General features: G+C 47.4%; 1 protein-coding gene across 9 annotated transcripts in view; it reads left to right on the top strand.

Annotated features, from left to right (window-relative positions):
* The window catches only part of ADAMTS17 (ADAM metallopeptidase with thrombospondin type 1 motif 17), a 387154-nt gene that overhangs the window by 48099 nt on the left and 315626 nt on the right, over nucleotides 1-23429 (top strand). For 7 of the 9 annotated variants that reach the window (XM_084975992.1, XM_021098456.2, XM_021098449.2 and 4 more), the window contains exon 4: nucleotides 19977-20149. Coding sequence is in view for 6 of the 9 variants with exons in the window: in XM_021098456.2 (XP_020954115.1) it covers nucleotides 19977-20149 (173 nt within the window). In the remaining 3 variants the exon portion in view is untranslated. Of the gene's footprint in view, nucleotides 1-19976; nucleotides 20150-23429 lie in introns of those variants that run through there. The other 2 variants (XM_084975986.1, XM_084975975.1) reach the window with 1 other exon arrangement.

The following is a 23429-nucleotide window of genomic DNA, read 5'->3' as shown; positions in this document are numbered from 1 at the left end:
TTCTTTGGGAAAAAGGAAGGAATGAAGGGTGTGGTGAGAAAGAAATTGATAGAATTGGGTTACAGAAAATGTAAAACCAATTTAAGAATCTCTAGAGGAGTTCTCATGGATCAGAGGATTAAGGACCTGATGTTGTCTCTGAGGATGCACGCTTGATCCCTGACCTCACCCAGTGGGTTAAGGATCCGGCATTGCCACAATATTATGGATCCAGCGTTACCATGGCTGTGGCGTAGGCTTCCCACCCCTAGCCTGGGAACCTCCATATACAACAGGTGTGACCATAAAAAAAAGTCTCTAGAGAAGGAATCCCTCTGCCCAAGTTAGAATGGGGACATTCATCAAAGATGTATAATGAAGGAAGACTTTCTGAAAGGCTTAAACAATCTCAATTTATCAGATAAAAGGCTTACAGTATTTTTGTCAAAATTTATATACATAGACCCACAGTTATTTATTCTGGCAAAGTTTGTCAAGTAAAAGAGTAACATAAAAAATCTATACCAGTATTAAAGCAGACAAAACAGTTTACTCAAAAGAAATGAAGATCTAGCAGACCTCAGAGGTGTCCATAATCCTAAATCGTGGAGGACAGTGGTTCTAGGACTGCAGTGTTGGGACAAGAAGTGACTGTGCTCTCAGAAGTTGACACTCAGACAAGTTGTTCACATGGGAGGGCCCCTGATGCTTTTAGATATTTAAGAGTTTACAAACTGTACACCTACTTGTCCTGCCCCTAGGAGGGATTTCTTTAAAATCTAATTGCAGTTGATTCTTAGCTGAAGTAAAATTAAGAGATTAGAAATAGTGAAGTCATGAAATAGAGTTGCTGTTAATGGTTGAAACAGGTTTGACGTAGAGTTAAGCCTACCTAATAGATGCATACCCAGTTACAATTGGAATGCAATAATTGAAAAAATTAAGGGAAGATCAAAGACCTAAATGTAATAGCTAAAATGATCATGCTCTTAGAAGAAGATATAGGTATAAATCTTGGATTAGGCAATGATTTCTTAGATATGAGGCCAAAAATGCAGGCGACCAAAGAAAATGTAGGTAAATTGGACTTCATCAGAATTAAAAATTTTTGTGCTTCAAAGGATACCATCAAGAAAGTGAAAAGATAACTCACATAAAGAAAATTTCTCCAAATCATATATGTGGTAAGAGACTTACATCTGGAAAATAACCCGTAATTCAATTATAAAAAGACAACTCAATTAAAAAACAAAGAGCTTGAATAGATAGTTCTCTGAAAAACATACGCTAGTGGCCAATGACCGCATGAAAAGAGGCCCAGGATTATTAGACATCAGGGAAGTGAAAATCAAAACCACAATGCAATACTACTTTTTTTTTTTTTTGGTCTTTTTGCCTTTTCTGGGGCTGCTCCTGAGGCATATGGAGGTTCCCAGGCTAGGGATCTAATCGGAGCTGTAGCCACCGGCCTATGCCAGAGCCTCAGTAACGCGGGATCCAAGCTGCGTCTGCAACCTACACCACAGCTCACGGCAATGCCGGATCCTTAACCCACTGAGCAAGGCCAGGAACTGAACCTCCAACCTCATGGTTCCTAGTCGAATTTGTTAACCACTGCGCCATGACAGGAACTCCTGCAATACTATTTCATACCCACTCAGATGCATAATGAAAAAGATGGACAATGACAAGTGTTGGTGGAAATGTAGCAAAATTGGAACCATCATATGCTCTTGCTAGGAATGTAAAGTGGTACAGCCACTTTGAAAAAGAGCCTGGCAGTTTTTCCAAGGTTTAAGCATGGAGTTACCATATGACCTAGCAATTCCACTCCAAACTATGTACATGGGACAAATTTAAACATTTGTTCATGTAAAAACTTACACATGATTGTCCATAGCAGCATTATTCACAGCAGCCCAAGTATGGAAACAACCCAAATGTCCATCACCTGAGAAATGGAAAACAAAGTGATATTCTATACAATAGAATCTTATATGGCAACAAAAAGGAATGAAGTACTGATACATGCTGGGTAGATGAACCTTGAAAATATTTCTATAAGTGAAAGAAGCCATTCACAAAAGACCACATAGTAAATGATTCTGTTTACATGAAGTATTTATGGAGACAGAAAGTAATTAGTGATTTCCTAGGGTGGGGGTGGTGGAGGGCAGAGAGTAGTGGAAAGTGGTTGCTAATGGGTCTAGAGTTGCATTATGGGTGATAAAAATAGTCTGTAACTGTGGTGATGGCGTGTAACTCAGAGAATATGCCAAATGCTATTGAATTGTGTTCTTAAAATAGGTGAATTGTATGGTATGTGAATCTTTGTACAAAGGAAAAGCCAAAGTTCTACTATGTTCTTGACATGGATAATCAGAAAGCAATATAAAGAGTGTTTCCTGAGATTGTCAAGGTAGCTTTCTGGTAGAATTGCTTCTTCAGTACTGCAGATGATAAACTCAATGGAATATAGCTCACATAGGAAAATAGGGAACTAAAAACATGACAGAAGATCAATCTCTGATGTTTTTATAATAAATACAAAGGCACTGAAACCCTCTATTCAGATGTTCCCGTCGTGGCTCAGCGGTTAACAAACCTGATGAGAATCCATGAGGACGCGTGTTCGATCTCTGATCTCCCTTGGTGGGTTAAGGATCCGGCATTGCCATGAGCTGTAGTGTAGGTCGCAGACGAGGCTTGGATCTCGTGTCGCTGTGGTTCTGGTGTAGGCTGGCGGCTATAGCTTAGGAAACTCCATGCCACGGGTGCAGCCCTAAAAAGACAAATAAATAAATAATAAATAAATAAAAAGAAAACCCCCTATTCAATGACAAAGACTCAGAAATGACACCAAAAATTTAAAAGCATTAGTAAAGAGTAAAACAACAAATACAATTTAAAAGGTGATTGCGTTCCTGTTGTGGCTCAGCGGGTTTAGAACCTGACTAGTGTCCATGAGAATTCAGGTTTGATCCCTGGCCTGGCTCACTGGGTTAAGGATCTGGCATTGCCTCAATCTGCAGCAGATGTGGCGTGGATCCAGTGTTGCTATGGCATAGGCTGGCAGCAGCAGTTCCAGTTCCACCCATAGCCTGGGAACTTCCATAAGCCGCAGGTATGGCCCTAAAAAGAAAAAAAAAAAGGTGACAAAATCACGAACATATTTGTTATAATACTACAGAAGTCTAATATCCTTTCACTTGCTCTTTTGCTTATTTAAAGACTATTTATTTGAATACCTACTATGTGCTGGGCCATAGGTTATGCAGCAATGAATGGATTGTTCCTGTTCTCATTCCTTCATAGTGGAAGAGAATGTTATCAAACCTAGAACAATTAAATAATTTCAAGTGCTCCAAGGAAAAGAATTGTGTACTCTGGTGACTTAGGGGAAGGGGACCAAGGAAAGCCTCTTTGAGGAAGTGACATTTGAGTTGTGAGTAAAAGTTGTGTGGCTGTCTGGAAGAAGAATTTTCCCGATGGAGCTATTGAGGGTAGGAGGTAAGATGCTTGAGTTCATGAAGGTCAGGGTGATTATGTGGTAGCCTCCTACTTGGATTTTAGAGGAAGCCCCAGGACAACGGAGGGAGGCTTCAGGAATTGGAAGTGAGAGGTTCCTACTGAATTTGGAAGTCAGCCTAAGAAAGTTTTCCATCTCCTCTGCTGTTTGACCGGTGTCTCATTCTGGCAGAGCCCCAGGCTACTTTACATGTGGAAGTCCAAGAAATGGCTAACTTGGCCATTAAGGAACCACTTACCTCTTGGTGACCTGGTAGGGACTTTGGAAGGTTGAGCATAGGAGCCCCACTAGGTAAGGGTCTCCATGGCACTGAGAGAACCACAGCCATGCTCAGATGAATGTGCCTTTCTGGGCAGGTCTTTTGGCCCTGGAGCATCCTTGGCATTAGGGATGAGGGTACTTTGGGAAAGGATCATAGTTTGGTGACTGGGTCTAGGCCCAAAGAGGAGTCCCTGAGTTACTTCCCCACCTCTAGGCCTGCAGTGGGTCCTTTGAGCTCTCTCTCCATGTGTTAGGAGACATCTGGGGCTTCTGTGAAAGTCAAGGGGGTCTTCGTTGGAGTGAAGGACTTCTTATCACTGCTCTGCAAATATGTGGGCATTTAATATGTTTGGAAGAACTCCTGACATCTGAACAAAAGTTTTTTTTTTTCCCCCTTCAGCTTCTGAAAAGAGGGCAGAGGATTTTTTTGGATCCTTGCTTGTTCATTGTTCAGAGACTTCATTCTGTCATTGATTTACACATTTGAAAATAGTGACTGAATGCCAGCGACCACCGGGTGCCCTGCTCAGTGTGAGAGAGTCAGAGGGAGAAGGGTAGTCCCCACCCCCACAGCCTACATACTCGGGGCGACGTCCAGCCCTCCACCCAAGCTGTGCCACGTGTAAGGGGAAAGGTGTGGCAGGATGATGCCTTCACCTGTATTTGAGTTTTGTGTTAAAGCAATGAAGTAGAGTTCCTAGTCCAAAGAATGGCCTGGTCTCCTTGCAAAGGTGTCGGACAACCTGAGCTTCTACTTATCAGAGACAGACCATCTGTCAAAATGACCAATACCAGGATCCCTGGGAGGGGATTCCAGGTGCTGAAGAGACAGGTCAATTGATTTCTTTTCAGGCCTTTGTTTGCCCCATCTTGCTCTGGCTGAAACTTGAGCACCTTACTTAATTTCTTCCCCCCAAGCAGCGTGTTTGGGGAATTTTTTTTTACCCCCTGCCATCAATTTAAAAGATAAAACTGTGGAGCTCCAGTAGGCTGTGTGATCTTGCAGCAGTAGAGTAACTGAAAAGCGGTGCTGAAAAGCACGTGATCATTCCAAGTGTTTTCATTTGTTTTCCTGAATTTGCCAAAATATGTCTTGCGGGACCTCCAGGATAATTGTCCTTTCTGGACACACACCAGCCCATGTGAAGGGGTCCTGCCCTGTCTCTGCCCAGTCCACTCTTCTTAAGGCAGCAAAGAAGATGGGTGTCTGCCATGGGCTGAATTGTGTCCCGCCGCCTCCACTCCCATTCCTTTGCTGAAGTCCTGGCCTGCAGCACCTCAGCCTGATCTTGGAGAGACAGCGGTGAGTGATGGCTTAAAGGGAGATCTTAATTCTCTGCTCAGGAACTGAACCTGGGCAGCCTGGATGAAAACCAGGAATCCTAGCCACTAGACTAGCTAGAGGCTGAAAGCAGAATTGCCATGATTCTTGCCCCCTGTTAAAAGCAAGTATGTATCAATGAGGCAAAGACTGTAAAAATAAGTGTAAAGTTTATTGTTAGAAACACAGTACAACATGTAGGAGAGCACAGAAATACAGAGATCTAGCCTGTTTATCTAAGGCAGAGGTAGAGCAGTAATACACACCCAAAGGAGAGCGAGGGTTCGGGTGTTCCCCAGAATGAGGAGCGCGCCAGAGAGGTGATTTAAATTACTTATATAGGACAGCTCTTCTGGGTCCCTGTTGTCCTTTAGCCAGTTATCTTGTTTTGTCTTTCACACCTGACCAGACCCAGGGCCCTCCCCTGATCTTCATGCCATCTTTTGACCAAGATGGATTCCAAAGCAGAGCATGGTGGGAAGGTTGTCCAGACTTATTAAGGCTTGGCACCCCTCTCATTCTGACCCAGAGGGGTCTCTCTGTGCATGTGTAGTTGGGGTCTCCCTGACCCTGAAGATGGGGAGTGCATGACCGCTTTGTTCTGTCCATCTTTGTTCTGTCCAAGCAGGGCTCAGCCCCTTTTTTGATCCTGTCATTACTCTTGTTTAACAAGGTCACAGAAGGCAAGTACCAGTTATTTGCTTTGTCCCTCTTGTTTCTATCTTGAAGCGCAGATAGGTGGCTGGTTGTAAATGTTTATCCTGCAGCCCTTCTATTTCCTTCCTCAGGAAGTGTAAATAAGAGGCTAATTGTACCTATCTCCTGCCTTAAGCAGTGCAAATAAGAGGCTAGCTGCAATTGTCTGTCCTGGAGCCTGTCTACCTCCTGCCTCAAGACCATGATTGTGTTTGGAAATAGGGATTTTGAAGAAGTTACTAAGTTAAACGAGGTCACTACGGTGTCCTTATAAGGAGAGGAAATATGGACACAAATGGACACAGAGGGAGGACCTGTTAAGATAAAGGGAGAAGACAGCCATCTACATATTGGGAAGAGGCCTAGGAAGAAACCAACACTGCCAACACCTCAGTTTTGAACATCCAGTCTCCAGAGCAGCGAAGAGATGCCTGGCCTGTGTTACTTTGTAGCTGCACCCTTAGAAGACTGATGCAGTAATCTTTTATGAGAACCTTTAATACTTAATAGAGCTTGAGACCAGGTTTTAGACTGACATGAAATTAACCTGAAAATGCAGCCATCTGTCCTAACTCTTCCAGAGACCCTGTGACAGCTTGTTGGAAGCATTCTTATTGGAACAGGCCTCACATCTCTTCCTCATTGGTGCTGCCCTGCATTTCCTAATTTCCCAGCCACTACTTTTTCCTGGTTGTTTGGCCCTGACCTTCCTGATACAATGACTGTGCTTTTCTTCCTCTTCTCCCTCCGATCTGTCAGAAGCCTGCTTTCCCTTGTTCTGTGCCGTGTCCTGGATAGTGCTTTGACATGTGGGGCCTTTATAAGGCTGTTAGGTTTTTACAGGCTTTGCTCCCTCCCTCGAGGGGCACACCCAGCACGGGGCCAGCCACAGATTCAAAGTTGGATGAGTGTCTGTTGAATCTTTTCTCTGTTGGTGTGTGGTGGGTGTGTTAGAGGCCTTGTTCTTCCCGGCTGACCATCTGTGGACTTGGGTGTCTGCAGCATGACTGGACAGGGAGAGCAGTAGGAACTGGGTGAGGAGGGCAGCCATCTTTTTTTCCTCTTTTCTTTTTAGTGCCGCACCCATGGCACATGGAGGTTCCCAGGCTAGGCGTTGAATCAGAGCTACAGCTGCGGGCCTACACCACAGCCACACAACGCAGGATCTGAGCCACATCTGCGACCTACACCACAGCTCACAGCAATGCCAGATCCTTAACCCACTGAGCGGGGCCAGGGATTGAACCCACGTCCTCATAGATACTAGTTGGGTTCATTACCGCTGAGCCACAATGGGAGCTCCCAAGAGGGCAGCCATCTTTGAGCCTGGGTTTTCCCATTGGAAATGTGAGTTTCTTCCTTCTCAAGGAGAGCTTCCTTCAGCCTTAGTACTTTCCAGCAGCATTCCTGTTTCTCTTCTCCTCAGACTTCTCCAAAGTCTGTACCATTTCCTCGCCTCTCACTTTTTTTTTTTTTTTTCCTCTTCCCTGGCTTAGTTCTGGCTCCCTATCCTCCCTCGGTGGTGCTCTCAGTTAGACCTACTGGGGTCTTGTTCTGGCCCTCTGCTGTTGTTGCTGAGATATCAGCTGCCTCTGTAATCTGATGCCAAATAGAAATGCGGAGACAGAGTTGGAGGAAACAGAAAAAGTAGCTTTATTGCCAGGCAAAGGGGAAGACAGCAGGCTAGTGCCTCAAGGACTGTGCCCACCCCCCTGCCACTTGGAAGGGGTAGTAAGGAGTCTTATAGTGTTTGAGGAGCAGGGCGGGATCAGCTCATGGACATTTCCCTAACTGGTGGGTGGTGAGGTAACTGGGAGCCAGTGTCATCAACCTTCTGGTTCCAACCTGTCTGCAGTCTACGGGTCTACATGCTTGTGGGAAGCATACAATTGACTTCTTCCACCGAGTGGGGGCTTCAGCACCTGCAAATCAGCTCCAAGGACATGGCTCAGAATATTACCTATAGTCTTTGAAGAATTGAAGGTCCTTGACTTTGTTGAATGGCTAAATTATTATTACTGTTTTCTTCTTTTCTCTCTCTCTTTTTTTTCCCCACTTCTCTGATTAAATTGGTTCTTTGACTAAAGTTTTTCTATAGATAGAAAGTCAAGTGGAGAACATGAGTTTGGCGGGGGGTGGGGGGGTCCACTCTGGGAAGCTCTCATAGTGTCTTGCTTGGTTACATGGTATTGGGGATGCCTAGCAGCCCCTCCTCCAGAGACATTATTTCTTTGCCTCCTGTGACTCTTGTGCTCTGCTTTCCCTGCACCTCGGCAATCCCGCCCCCATGTTGGTTCCATTTCTTCCATCCAGCCTTGCAGCTTTGAGGTCCTGGAAGGATTGGTCTGGAACTGTTGATTCCTGACTGCCTGTCTTTGATCTCGCCTTTGCTCTTGAGCGCCAAGCCTGCACACCTGACAGCCAGCCTGACCTTTCCACTTGGGTACTTGGGCACCTGAAACTCATCAAGGCCAAAACCCACGGTGCTTTTTGTCACAGCTGACCATGGACCAGTGGTTTCTCACTCAGTGATTAGCACCAGCAAACAAACGAGGAGTTACTTGGCCAGTATTCTTGGCCTTACCTCCCAAGCAACTGCTGAATCTATTTGCTCTCTTTGCCAGCGATTGCCCCTTTGTCCAGCTGTGGTTGCAGTCTACCTGGACTCCTGCTTCCCTGCTGGGCCCTGGAATCTGTTCCGCCCACAACAGCTAGGCTGACACATTCGAACACAAGCCCTTGGTGGGCTTCCACTGCTCCAGGCATAGTGAAGAAAAACAGGAGCACATCCCATGTGACCCTCCAAGTCTGCCCCTGCCTTGTTGCTCCAGCCTCTTTGCCAGCCGTATTCTCTCTTGCTCTTGGCGCCGTGAGGTCTGTGGTTTCCAGAACTTGCAGTGCTTTCTTTCATCCCCAGGGCCTGGGCACCTGCTGTTCCCACTGCCTAGATGGCTCCCATCTCCTCTCTTCTCATCCCCACTGGTTAACTATTACTTATTCTTCTAGTCTTGGTCTGTGCCTCACTTCCTGATGGAACCGCATCTAAATGGAAACCCCCTCCTTCACATCCTCTCATAGCATTCTTTATTCTGCTTTGCAAACATTTGAAATATTTATAATTCTTTAGATATTCATCTGTTCATTTGGTTCATGTTTATTCCTTCTAGGTGGTCTTCTGCATTGCTGAGCACACAGTAGGTTCTCATTTCAATACTTATTGACTGAATGAGTATCTTTTCACCTCACTCACAGTGGTGCCTGACTGCTTGGTGCCTGCGTGGCTCTGACCATGAGTGGAAAGGTTCGCAGGGCCAGCTCAGCTTCTCTGCTCTTGGCTCTGCTGCCTCCCAAGGTCGGGTGTTGGACACCTCCTGCCTAGTATAGGGACTGATTTTGGATTCCAAGATTGATCAGTGCTTCATTCAGGATCTTAACCACACACACACACACACATACACACACACACACACTCTCTCTCTCTCTCTCTCTCACTCCCCAAACCCTTTTTTCTACCTTTCTTTGTAAGGAATTTACATGAAAAATATGCCTTTTATAAAAATGACTTGGCCTTGGAGGAAGTTATTTAAAGAATTCATACTTGGAGAGCAAAACTTTTTTTTTTCCTTTTTGAAAAAAAAAAAAAAAAGAGAGAGAGAGAGAGAAGCCATTATTTTTCAAGGATGTTGGATTTATGCAGCTGCCCAAGAAGTTCACCTGGCTAGGAGCTCTTCTGCACACGTGGACTCATCGTTTCCAGTTGAAAAGGTAGTTTTGTGTTTTTTGTTTTTAAATAATCAGACTCTTTGGTTGAGCAAAAAGAGTGTTCGGAAAATAATTTCTTTGGATCTGAGAATTTTATTGGAAAGCATGTTGTTTGTAAGGCTGTGTAGTGTGCAGACTTAAAAATTAGACTTGTTCGTCTTTCCTCCTGCAGTACTTTCCCCACGTTGACTCTGAATCTGAAAGGTGCTGTCCCCAGGTCTTTGGATGTGGCAGTGATAGGTCCAGAGCGAAGGGTGTCTTTCTTTTCTATGGCAGTGTTCTGCACTGTGGAAGTGCACATCCAATATCTTAATATTTCCATGGCAGAAAGAATAAATCCTTAGTTCCAGGACTGGGAGGAGTTTTTGAAGCTTGAATGAAATATAGAAAATAGTTTTAAGAACAAACCCTTTCATTTTAGGCTATATTAATTTGTGTCAAGTCAGGAAAACTGTATTTCTTTTTTTCTTTTTCTTTTCTTTCTTTCTTTCTTTTTTTTATTTTTTAATTTTTTTTGGTCTTTTTGCCTTTTCTAGAGCTGCTCCCGAGGCATGTGGAGGTTGCCAGGCTAGGGGTCGAATCAGAGCTGTAGCCTCTGGCCTACGCCAGAGCCACAGCAATGTGGGATCCGAGCCACATCTGTAACCTACACCACAGCTCACAGCATTGCTGAATCCTTGATCCACTGAGCAAGGTCAGGGATCAAACCCGAAACCTCATGGTTCCTAGTTGGATTCGTTAACCACTGTGCCATGATGGGAACTCCAGGAAAACGGTATTTCTAACCAAGGAATTGAACACAGGGAATTGGGTACATCAGTGTTAAAGTCTGAATGAGCAGAAGGGGAGCTGAGGTAACCCAGGAAATAGCTATCACCCTGGGGCTGTGGAAAGACAAGAGAAGAGGGGCATTTCCAGAACCCCAGAGTTTGGTGGGGGTCAGGGGCTGAGGCTCAGATCTGTGGGGGCAGCAGACCACCAAGGAGGTACAGCCAAGCTGGTGTCCCTATGAATGTCCCTCTGGAGGAGATGAGGAGACTGGGTTGGGCACTTCCCTGGAGCTGGAGGTGGGAACTGTGGTTGCCCAGTACCGCTGGAACAGTGTCACCTTGAGCTGAAACACAGGAGCCCCTTCTCCCCATCTCCTGCCTTTCAGCCTCCCTCCAGTGCCCCCTGTTGGCAGAGATGAACAGGACGCCAGCTGGCAAGGGAATCTGGGAAATACAGTTTGGAGAATTCCAGCCCCAGAACAGAGCGTGGAAGAGGGGGCTGGGAGGAAAAGGGCAAACAAATAACTTAGTGCCTGGGGAATGGAGACCTTTTCCTTGAGTGGCACCTTCAAGGGCATCAAGATCAGGCCCAGGTGAATATCCAGAGCTTCCAGTTCCTACTCTGAAGGTATTTTTATTACACTCATGACTGTTTATTTGGGGAAAAATAATGACAAAAGACAGCGGGGCTATTGGACATGCAGTTGACACCACACATCTTACTGTTTCTTATGCTGTGGCCATGGTGGCTTTGGTGCCTTGTAAATGGGTTGGTGTGGCCATGGGGAGGGGGTGTCTGTACCCAGAAATCCTCCTTGTGGCAACAGCTAGTCTCTCCCTCAAGGTGATGGATTCACTGTCTGTTTTCCATCTTAATGAGAAACATTTGATTTCCCTTCTTTCATCCTGGGTGAAACGCCATTCCTGGTTCATGGTTTAAACAGCTGATTTCATGTATGGTAATGTTTGTCCTGTTGTGTTTCTGATGATTAAACTATTCCCCCTCTGGAGTGAGAGCTACGAGCCACCCCTCTTGAAGCTGTTATTTTTGTATAATTTTCATTTATTGTTGCATGATTGAGGATGGCCTTAGAGAAACTTTTTCATGCCCCTGCCCAGTAAGAAATATCAAAGGCCACAAATTGGTGAGTGTCTAGACGAGAGGCCCTGGTTAGACCCAGAAGAGCGCATGAAAGCATCCACTGTTAGTTCTGGGTCATACATGCAAAGTTTAAAAAATACTATTTAGGCCCTAATATTTTTTTTCATTTAAAAAAAGTTTTATTGATGTTTAGTTGATTTACAGTATTGTGATAATTTCTGCTGTACAACAGAGTGATTCAGTGACACATATACACACCTCCATTCTCTTTCAGAATCTTTTCTCACATAGATTATCACAGAATATTGGGTAGAGTTCCCTGTGCTATATAGCAGGTCCCCATTAGCCAGTCATTCATATACTTCAGGGAGCATCTTCCAATCCCAAAACTCCATCCATCCCACCCCCCCACCTGTCCCCTTTGGTAACCATAAATTTTGCAAAGTCTCAGTCTGTTTATGTTCTACACATAAGTTCATTTTTACCATTTTTTTTTAGATTCTGTGGATAAGTGATATTATATGATGTTTATCTTTCACTGTCTAACTTCACTTAGTATGATAATTTCTGGATCCATCCATGTTGCCGCAAATGGCATTATTTCATTCTTTTTCCTGGCTAGGTAATATTCCATTGTGCATATGTATCACATCTTCTTTATCCATTCCTCTGTTAGTGGGCATTTAGCTTGCTTCCATATCTTGGCTGTTGTGAATAGTGCCACTATGAACACTGGAGTACATGTATCTTTTCAAGTTATGGTTTTCTCCAGGTAGATGCCCAGGAGTGAGATTGCTGGATCATACAGTAGTTTTATTTTTAGTTTTTTGAGGAATCTCTGTACTGTCTTCCATAGTGGTGGCACCAATTTACATTCCCACCAACAGTGTAGGAGGGTTCCCCTTTTCTCTGAACCCTCTCCAACATTTATTATTTGTAGACTTTTTTTTCCTGACTTTTCTAGGGCCGCACCTGCGGCCTATAGAGGTTCCCAGGCTAGGGGTCTAATCAGAGCTATAGCCACTGGCCTACACCAGAGCCACAGCAATGCGGGATCCGAGCCGAGCCGCGTCTACAACCTACACCACAGCTCACAGCAACGCTGGATCCTTAACCCACTGAACGAGATCAGGGATCAAACCCACAACCTCATGGTTCCTAGTTGGATTCATTAACACTGTGCCACGACGGGAACTCCAATTTGTAGACTTTTAGATGATGGCCATTCTGGCTGGTGTAAGATGATACCTCATAGTAGTTTTAATTTGCATTTCTCTAATAATTAGTGATGTTGAGCAGCTTTTTATATGTTTTGGGGCTCTCTGTATTAGTAGTTAACAGCAATGCTAGAAATAAGACGTATCTGACCCTGTGTTTGTTTCCATGCAGCCACTCTAGGAGAGCAGAATCCTCATCACCTTGTTTTAGAGGTGTGGAAGCTGCCTCCCATCCTCTAGCAGGCAGACTCTCCCCACCTCTGTCAGATGTCACAACCCCCTTCTTAAAATTCTAGTTGCCCCCTTCTCCTTAGGTGGGAGGGAGTGCTGTGTGAGAATTCAGTTTCAGGACATTTAGGTTAAGTTCCTTGAAAGTCAATCTTGTTATTTATTAGGAACTTCAAATGTTAAAAAATTCGCTCGACTAAGTATAATTCTTCAGTGTTCTCCAATGCAGTGCTCAGCGTTGTGGTGGGTCCAGGGGTGATGTTTGGATCCTTAAGCTCACAGTCTAACCCAGAAGGCGAATGTAGACGCATGTTGTGCTGTAACATGGATGGGAGTTTACAGTTTGCAGGACTGCTGGAGAGCAGGGGGTAAAAAGGGCACCCTAAACACCTCGAGGTTGGCTGTCCAGGTCATCTCCCTGCAGTGGGCCACCTGCGAGCCCTCGGACAAGCTGGGTGAACCCCAAAACTCCAGTCTCCTGCTTAATCTGTCCGAGAGATTTGACTGTTCCAACAGTTACCTCTGTTTTGGGGGTTTGAATTAGTTTTTGATGTGTCCAGTTCAGGAAAGAAAAAAAAGCCCCATCCACTTGTTCTGAATGGCCAGCCCAGGCCGGGGAGCTACAGACCCTTGACACCTTGGGTGGGCTGTGCCACTGAGTGACCGAGGGCCCCTGCCTGCTGAGCCATACTTCTTATTCCGGAAGTGAGTGTCACCATTTCTGCCCTGGTTTCTCCTTCCTAACGGAGGACACGTGCTAGCCCCCTTTCTTGGTTCTGCTGCTCTGCCCTTGCCCTTAGCATGTTCCTTTGGCTACTGGGCCCTTGACCCATCTTCTGGGTGCTCTCACTGCTCTCCCTGGACAGAGGGATCACCCGAGGCTGTGGACTTGGAACCAGCAGTGAAATTTCTTTGGGATTCCCTTTGATGAGTGTTTTAATTTTAGGCCCTTTAGTGTTGGAGAAGGCTCCTGGAAGATAGAACTAAAACAAAATTTGTGATCACGATTGTCACAAAATATGGAAAATGCTGCCTAGTGCATCCCCTGGATGGAGTCTGACTTGGTGTTTTTCTTTCTTTCTTTCTTTTCTTTTCTTTTTCTTTTCTTTTTTAATAGAGCTTCCCCCATGGCATATGGAAGTTCCCAGGCTAGGGGTCGAATCAGAGCTGCAGCTGCCAGTCTATGACATAGTCACAGCAATGCAGGATCCCAGCTGCATCTGTGTCCTACACTGCAGCCTGCAGCAACACCAGATCCCTAACCTACTGAGCAAGGCCAGGGATTGAACCTGCTTTCTCACAGAGACAATGTTGGGTCCTTAACCTGCTGAGCCACAATGGGAACTCCTGACTTGGTGTTTTTATTTTTAGAAGTTGGTGTTAAGAAAATATTGTCTGAGGGAATTCCTGGCACAGTGGTTAACGAATCCGACTAGGAACCATGAGGTTGCGGGTTCGATCCCTGGCCTTGCTCAGTGGATTAAGGATCCAGCATTGCCGTGAGCTGTGGTGTAGGTTGCAGACGCGGCTTGGATCCTGCATTGCTGTGGCTCTGGCGTAGGCCAGTGGCTACAGCTCTGATTCAACCCTAGCCTGGGAACCTCCATATGCCGCAGGAAGCGGCCCTAGAAGAGGCAAAAAGACCAAAAAAAAAAAAAAAAAAAAAAAAAAAAGGAATGGAATCCTTTTTCCTGTTGGGGGAGAATATAAAACTGATCATCCAGCATATGTGCCTTAAAATATGTCCCTCCTGATTTCAGGAAACTCAGAACCAAAATCAAGGGCAGGGTGGGTGGTGGTTAGACTGTGGGGAGCTGGGTCAGTGGTCTCCAGCACAGTATTGAACAAACTTCATGCCTCAGTTTGCTCATCTATAGGTGGGGTTTACAACAGCCAGTGCCTCCTCTGGTATGGGGAGAGGAAGTCAGCACAGTGGAGGCTGCAGTATTGGGAGCACACAGAGACCTTATCCTCAGAGTGCTAGCATCGAGGGTGTGACCTCACCTCTCCCTGGAGTGTCCCTAGACAGCCCAGGAGTGTTTCTGTAAGATACAGTGTGAAAATCAGAGTTCTAAGCAAAGTGATTCCTTTGGGGGAATCTCATCTGAAAACTAACATTCCCTACGCACAACTCATGGGTTGGGTGGACTGTTTTTTCTTACTGTTTCAAAAGGTTTCTCTGCAGCCCAGATGTATCTCTGGACCCGTCTCCTGTTCCTCCCTCTAAATGCAGTGTTGGCTGTGTGCTTGCTCCTGCCAGATGCTCTTCTGCATTCCCAGGGGGTGTCTTGTTTTCTCCTTACCTGCACTGAGAGGGGGACCTGGATGGCCTGCCTGGGTCAGGTGGCTGGGACACCCTGGCTTAGCCTCCTGGGCACGCTCGTGTCTCAGTCTCTAGATAGGATGGCCGAACTTGGACATCAGTAGAGCTAAGGTATATTGAGCACTGACTGGGAGTCAGGTGCTCTACTAAGGGCTTACCTCTGGGACCTCCTTTAAACCTGCTGACAGCACATTGAGGAAGGAGCTGTGAGTCCCTCTGCCTCATCTAAGTTATCTGAGGCCAAAAGAGGCACAAGATTTACCCCGGGTCAGACAGAACAGCTGGGGAACTGGGATGCGAATCCAGGAATTCTGTCTCTAAAACTCTGTCCTTGAGCCCTAGGTGGCCTGACTGCCATCACCATCGTGATCATCACCGTGATTATGGTGCCATTTATTGATGAGTCCTAACATTGAGACTATCCCCAGCGTTCCATAGGGACCTCACTTAATCACTCTGCAAACCCGTGTGGTGGGTGGGATCATTCTGATTCTGAAGACAGTTGCATAAGAGAGGTCCTGAGGCTTGCTGGGCACCTTGCAATGGGCTTGTGGTTGAGCCAGGCCACCCTCTGCTCTGCCCTGAACCACAGCCCTATTTTGAATTCTTGTTATTGGCTGCCGTTCATCTGGAGGCCTCCTTGGCCCCCGGCATGGGGGGGTGGGGGGAACTTCCTCCCCCTGTGTTCACTCTGGGCATGGCCGGCCAGTGTAGACCCCTCTCCTAGCACCAGAGCAGCCTCCTCACCCAGGACTTGTAAAGATCTCAGGAGAATGAATGCAGATCACTAGGTCTGTGCCTCTAGGTGAGAATGAGGGACTGGTGGCCTTTCTGATTGTGTGGGTAAATTCTCGCCAATGGAGTTGCCCTTGTCCTGCCCCTCCCCATCCCCCCTCCCCTTGCCCCGAGGGATCTGGAGAAAACACCTGGTCGGTAGAATGCCTGGTTCTGGGGTCCTCCCCAGTGCCGAGGGCTCTGGTTGTCCACTGTGCAGGTGTGTCCAGGTGGGGATGTTCTTGTGGCTGGGCCTTGAGTGTTTTAGGTCAAGTCTGTGTCTTTGCGTGAACTAGGCGAACATATTGGACACCCTCTACCTAGTTCGTCGTGGTGGGGACTTGTCTTTGTTGTCTGAGCCTGAGCTCCCTCTGCCTTCCTCGCCAAGGCCCTTGGGCAACTGCCTCCATTTTCTCCACTATCCCTTTTCCCCCTAATTTGCTTCTCTAGCTGGCGATGCACCTTTGGCACAAGAGTAACCTGAGATCTTCCTTGGAGATGACATTATAGAATCCGACACACCAGGATCTTCCTCATGCGTGGAATGGAGAGTAATGTAAGGGCGGCTCTGGGTGTTTGAACTGTCACACCAGATATTTTGTGGTCTCTGCATTGGTTTTCCCTGGTAAATAAATACCTACATATGCTATTGTTAAACTGAAGAAATACCTATTCTATATAAAGCTTGGTAATTCATAACTGAGAGGGGGTTTTTGAGCTTTCTAAAAGCAGCACTAATAACTAGAGTAAGTTATGTATTTACTCAGCATTTTCAACAGCCCCCAAGCCCTGAGAATAAATCGTAATTTGAATATGCTAAAAGAACAACATTTAGAATGCCCCTCGGTTTCTTCCTTGTCTTATCGCAAACAAGATTCAGGGTAGCTTGCATAAATGCACACAACTTTTTTTTTTTTTTTAATGGATAATGGGGGCAAATGTAAGAAAAATAATATGAAGCCAGAGATTGAAAATCTACCAAGTCAGCACCAAGCCCCAGCAATGTGTTGGCAAAGGAAACGGCTGGGCTGGACTTGGGAATGATCCCTGGTGTCTGTGACAACGGGAGAGGGCCTGGGGCCTCTCAGGCTGTGGTCTGTCCTCACCAGTGGGGTGAGGGCCGCCTCCCCGTTCCCACAGTGGAGGAAGGCAGCTGATTACAGAGTGAGCTTGGAGGGCCCCCAGGTGGCTGCAGTCCTGCCTGGCCTGAACTGTTGACCTCTCCTGTGAGGCCTAAATCCAGCACCCATGGTATTCTGAAAGTGGTGTTTTTTTCCTTGCTTTTCAAGATGCTTGTAATCTGTGACTATTGGATTGATGAAACTTTATTAGGGTATGTCTATGCGGATCATGGAATTAAAAGTAAAATATATATATTATGGTTCTGTTCCCCCTGAAGGAAAGGGAGAGTTGGCAAAAGTGACAGCTGTAGAGCTTTGCTGGCGGAGTGGTTGCTGGGAGCCCCCATCCAGCCTCCCATCCCGGTGCCCACCTGCCACCACCCACAGGCCAAGCAGCTGCAGGGAGAGGGAGTATGGGTCCCTGGCCTCTTACCTGCAATTCCCCAAATACAGGCTTTTGTGCACTCATTTCAGGGCAAGGTCTGCTGTGCACTGGCGTGAGACTATCTAGAGTCCTTATTTACTCCCTTACTCTTTTCACCACGGAAGGAGCGGGGCCTTTGATCAGGGCTTGCTGTCTAAGACCTCACTGGAGGGGTGTTCGGGAAGTGACATGTTGCTTTGCAAAGTCTGAAAAGTGCCAATTTCCTGAAACCCATCTGGCGTGGGGTTCAAATGAGGCTTGGAGCCTCTCCTTTCGTGCTTGAGACGGAAAAAGCACCGGGACTCAGCAGCCAGCCTGGTGTGGCTGTGGGTGGCAGCCCCAGTTAGCAGCTCTCGGTGAGGGGGTGCAGGCAGGAGCTGGATGGGACCATCGAGCCATGGGTGCTCCCGGGCCAGAGGGAGCAGAGGCCATCTGAGAGGAGGGGCCCAGTCATGGAGGGCTGCTCCTGGGCAGGTCCTGCAGCAGCTGCTGGCTGAGTTCCCTGGGCTCTACACAGCATCCCCTCCTGCCTGGTTTTCTGTGGGTCTTCCCATCCCTGTGTTTTAACTCCAGACTACAGTGAGGAGCCTGGGATTCTTAACCTCCTGCATCACAGCAGGAACTCCAACATTCACCCCTTTTGTCTTTCATTTCTGTGATAAATCAGCTGACATACTTTGACCCCCAGGCCTTCTGTTTTTCTTAGAAGTTAAAAGTGACTTTTGTGTTCTTCTCAAACTCACTGGTAATACTTTAAACACATACGGTAATTCTTGTTCATTGTATAAATTTAGAAAATACAGAGGAGAAAAAAAAGGAAAATGAAGAGCACATATCACCCACCATTCACTTTTTTCTGTTCCTGACATGCCTGGGAGCATCTTTTTATTTTTTGGGCACACCCACAGCATGTGGAAGTTGCCAGGCCAGTCCAGGGATCAAACTCACACACAGTAGCTACCCAAGCTGCTGCTGTGATAACACAAGGCCCCTAAAGAGAAATCCCCCACCATTCACATTTTAAATTCTTCCTAAGGTTGTTTGTTTATTATCTCCGGGTCCCTGAAGACACTTGTACATAAAATTTTTGCAAAATTTGGTTTTAACTGTATACACAGATCTCTATCTGCTTCTCTCTGCCTCACTAAATAATCTTCAGAATGGTCCTTTCTGTGGCTACCTACTTTTTTGCCACTTTCGGCTTTCCTGTGGTTGGATTTTTAGATTGTTTTCTAGTTTTTCACAACTGTATATCGCACAGCACAGACTATTCTTGTTGGTACACTGTGACCCAGGTTATTTCAGGTTATGTTCTAGTGTGTATCTTTGGTCCTGGAATGATTGGGTCACTTAATGGAGCTGATTTGTCCATAGGTGGGTTGGACTTGCTGCAGCACAGCCAGCTTCCAGGTGGGCTGGTGCTAACAATGGAAATGCCTTCCTATTCAGCTTTGGATTCTGAAAGTGCATGTTATTCATATCAGCCTTTGGTATTACACCCATAAATCCGCATGTCCGTCCTCACATGGGCAGCCATGAACATCCAGAAGTCCCAACGTGGGCTCAAATGAATGACAGTTGCCCTTTAGCAAAGGAAGATCTTCTAGGGAATCAGTCTATCTAAAGAGTCAGCAGAGGGGAGTTCCCATCATGTCGCAGCAGAAATGAATCCGACTAGTAACCATGAGGTGGTGGGTTCGATCCCTGACCTTGCTCAGTGGGTTAAGGATCTACTGTTGCTGTGAGCCGTGGTGTAGGTCACAGATGTGGCTCAGATCCTGCATTGCTGTGGCTGTGTTGTAGGCTGGTGGCTGTAACTCTGATTCAACCCCTAGCCTGGGAACCTCCATATGCCATAGGTTTGTCTCTAAAAAGCAAAAAAAAAAAAAAAAAAAGAGTCAGCAAAGGATTACTCTCACATTTACTAATAACCCTTTCTTCTGGTTAAGAATGAACTGACTCAAAGCTTGGCCTAGGTGCGTTGTGTGATTTTTTTTTTTTTTCCTTGTTATATTTTGGGTTTTTTGGAAATAGTGCCTTTGTGCCTGCTGATGTTTATCGCTCCATAGTCCTGACTCTCAGAAAGGCCTCTGGAATGCTAGTTGCCAGGCCCCTGCCTGCTGGCCCTGGTCACCAGTGCTTTGAGAAAGCCTGAAAGTTCTGTGTCCCTAACCGTCCCTGCTGGGCCCAGGCTTCCTAATTCTCCAATGCCTTTGTGCTCTTCTTCCAGTCCCCCTGAAAGTTTTCTCTTTTGTACCCCATCTGCCTCCTCTGCTGTGATGGTGGACAGGGGTGATCCCCTTTGACAACTGGCCGAGCCTGGGACAGTGGTGGGCAGTAGACATTGGGTCCATCTCCTAGCGGGGAAGACTGACCAATCTCCTGGGGAGGTGCAGTGGAAGGTCTGTTCACTGTACAGTTTTGGAAAACAGTATACCAAGGATGCACGATGTCTCTGTTGTTTTCCAGAAAAAAAGAAGCCAAAGAGGGGCCGGCTATCGAGAGACTGGCGGGGGCGGAGGAGTGCCATCCGGCTGACCAATGAACACACAGTGGAGACGCTGGTGGTGGCCGATGCCGACATGGTGCAGTACCACGGGGCAGAGGCTGCCCAGAGGTTCATCCTCACCGTCATGAACATGGTGAGTCTGGGCTGACCGGGGGCCTTGCTTCCTCTTGGGGGAGCGCTCTGCAAGCCATGCATCTTCTTGGTGGAGGAAGGAGCTGGGTAGGGGATGGAGACACAGGCAGACATGTGATCCCTGGGTAGCTCAGAGGGGAGGGGGCTGGGGCTGCTGACAGGTGTCTGTGCTGACCTGTGCTGGTGTGTGTGTGTGTCTGTGCCCTGGTCTGCTCAGTGATGGAGCCTGCCCACATTCCTTACCAGAGGCCTCCTGACACCCCCCCACTCCTTACCAGGGGCCTCCCAAGAACCCACTGGTCCTTATCAGAGGCCTCTCCAGACACTTGCCATGGGTGGGGGTCCTTCCAAGGGGATTCTAGGCCGAGTGAGTCAGTCTCTGCTCCAAGGAGCCAGCAGTCTAGTAGGAGGAATCAAGATCAAACTTTAACGTAAAACAGAGCTTGCGGCGTGCAAGGAGGACCTGGTGTGAAGAGAGAGGTCATCTAGTTGTCTAGCTGAGGGAACTGCAGAAGGAGCCTGTGTCTGTGTCCAATTTGATGAGTGGGGAGGGAGCGCATCCTTACTTTGCTGGTGGGTTGGGGGAGGGTTGGCACGGCTCACATTTAGACACCGAAGGATGTATGCATGCCTCCCACCTCCACCCTCCATCCACACTCCTAACAAGCGGTTCTTAAGACCTCCGGGCATGGTATTCGGTGCTAGGGATGCAAATGCAAAAAGACCTGGTCCTTCTCTCAGAGGGCAGTAGTGTCAGCAGATGGATAATGTGTCTGTGTTAATGGTAGACATCTCTGCAGGGACCCCTGGGGCCAGGAAAGGGGCAGGAAGTGATCATCCCGCAGGGAGGAGGCGTCATGAAAGAGGCGACCCTTCAGCTGAGCAAGAGTGTCTGCCAGATTGGGGGCACGGTGGCAGGTCAGACAGCAGGTACAGTGAGAGCCTTATGGGGTGGGTGGTGTGATGTGGCTACATGGAGCCAGGATGGTGATGGGTGGGGGGACACTGAAGGGAAGGGGAGAAAGGCATCTGGAGTGAGGTTTGGAGAGTAGCCCCAGCAGCTGCCCTTATGGGCAGACTGGTGGGGTTAAAGAAGGAGCATTGGAAATGGAGTGTGGGAGGGGAGAGGGTCTGAACTAAGGGGGAGGAGTGAGAATGGAAGAGTTGATCGTACAGAGAGGAGGATGTGCTGGGGGTGGAAGGACTCACAGGACGTGGTGACTGGCTTGAAGAGTCAAGAAGAGAAGGTGAGAGAAATCCAGGGGATACCCGGGCTTTAATCGGGGTGCCTTGGGTATATGGTGGAGCCACCAGACAGGAGAAGAAAGAACAGAGCATTTGGTGACACAGCGAGAACTGCATTCTGGACAAGCTGGATTCGAGGTGCTTGTGGGAGCTTAGGACAGAGGGCAGGGTCTAGTAGAGGTGGAGCTGACTGGCACACAGTGCTGGGAGTTGCAGCTGTCTCATGGCTGGTGGCCCATTGGCAGGGAGAAGCTGGCCATGGGCAGCCCAGTGAAGCACCAGCGTGGGGGGCTGGGCAGAGGATGGGAGTTGGCAGCAGGGCAGATGGAGGTTGTCCCTAAAGAAAGAGGTGAGAGGTGCAGGAAGGGAGTGGTTAGCAGTGCCAGAGGCCGGGTCCCTGAAGGAATAGCTCTAGGGGTTGCTAGGGATGGAAGCTGGGTAGGGGGGCCTACTGAAGTAGATCCAGCAAGTGAAATAGAAGCTGTATTGCAGATAAGCTTGGCTGAAAGAATGGAGAAAAGAAAGAACCTTGATAGGTGGAATCGGGATCAAGGAAAACTTTGTAAAGGGAAAGGAGTCAGGGGTGGAACCTCTCTGAGCCAGCTCCTCCTGCAAGAGGAGCAGCAACCAAGGGCATAGTCACCACAAGGGCCCTGTGCCTGGCAGCCAAGACTTGGGAGGCTTATGGAAAGGGAGTGAGTAGAGAGGGCCAGGCCTTGGGCTGTGCCGTGGGGCGGGGGAGGGGGGAGGATGTGGCTGGAGGAGGTCCAAGAGCAGGGAGGCTGGCCATGTCACAGGGTCACACAGGAGGTCACTGGCTGGGCAGTGGCCATCAGGCCAGGCCTGTCTTGAAATAGGTCATCCTGGGCTAATAGTGGTCCTGGCTAATGGTGAGCCCGACTGTTCTCCTGCCCACTCTGAAGGCAAGACCTATGTGGTTAGGCTGACATGCTGGTGCTTGCTTTGGGGACACACTGATTTGCAGGATATTCCACCTGTCTGGCCCATACCCCCACAGATGGGCTCTGCTCTAAAGCCGAGGCTGCTCTGGTGGTACACTGAGGAGGGTGTCTTCTTCATGTTGAGTTACTGTCTGGACCTGCAACTTCCCCACAGGGTAGGTGCTTCTGCAGAGAGAATGGGCAATGTGGACCCCCTTGGGGACTGATCCATTTTCAAGATGTGGGCACAATAGGAGGCCCCTTGTCACCCTCCCTTTCAAGGTCATCCACTCCTCTGGGAGTTCCATTCCCTTCTTTATTGCCCCCATTTTCCTTTCCATTTTTATTCAGATTTTTAAAAATGTCATTGCGTATTTTTTTTTAGGGCCACACCCACAGCATATGAAGGTTCCCAGGCTAGGGTTCGAATTGGAGCTACAGCTGCTGGCCTACACCACAGCCACAGCAACGCTAGATCAGAGACGCATATGCGACCTACACCACAGCTCACGGCAATGAGGGATCCTTAACCCACTGAGCGAGGCCAGGGATCGAAACTGCCACCTTATGGTTACTAGTCCGATTCATTTCTGCTGCACCACTACAGGAACTCCCAGATTTTTAAAAATGATGGTAAAAAAATACACAACATAAATTTTACTCCCTCAACTAAGGGTGCAGTTCTGTGATATTAGGTCCACTCACCCATTGTTGTGCAGCCATCATCACCATTCACTATCAGAACTCTCGTCTTGCAGAACTGAGACGCTGTACACATTAAACACTAACAGCTTGTTCTCCTCTCCCCTAGACCCTGACAACCACCATTCTCCTTTCTATCTCGGTGAATCTGACAATTCTAGGCACCTCCAATAAGTGGGGTCACGTAGCATCTGTTCTTTTGTGACTGGTTTATTTCACTCAACGTCATGCCCTCCAGGTTCATCCAGGTTGTGTTGTGTGTCAGAATCTCCTTCCTTTTCGGCTGCGTAATGTTCCACTGTATGGATGGACCACATTTTGTCTGTCTCTCCATCTGTAGATGAACATTTGGGTTACATCCTCCTTTAGGCTGATGTGAATAATGCTGCTGTG

This window comes from Sus scrofa, chromosome 1 (genome assembly GCF_054392235.1).
Source record: "Sus scrofa isolate SSC_HxYL_T2T_F1_AM1 chromosome 1, Sscrofa_HxYL_maternal_Yorkshire_Landrace_v2.0, whole genome shotgun sequence".
Lineage (NCBI taxonomy): Eukaryota > Metazoa > Chordata > Mammalia > Artiodactyla > Suidae > Sus > Sus scrofa.
The sequence above is the reverse complement of the archived record's forward strand: the minus strand, read 5'-3'. Positions and strand labels throughout refer to the sequence as shown.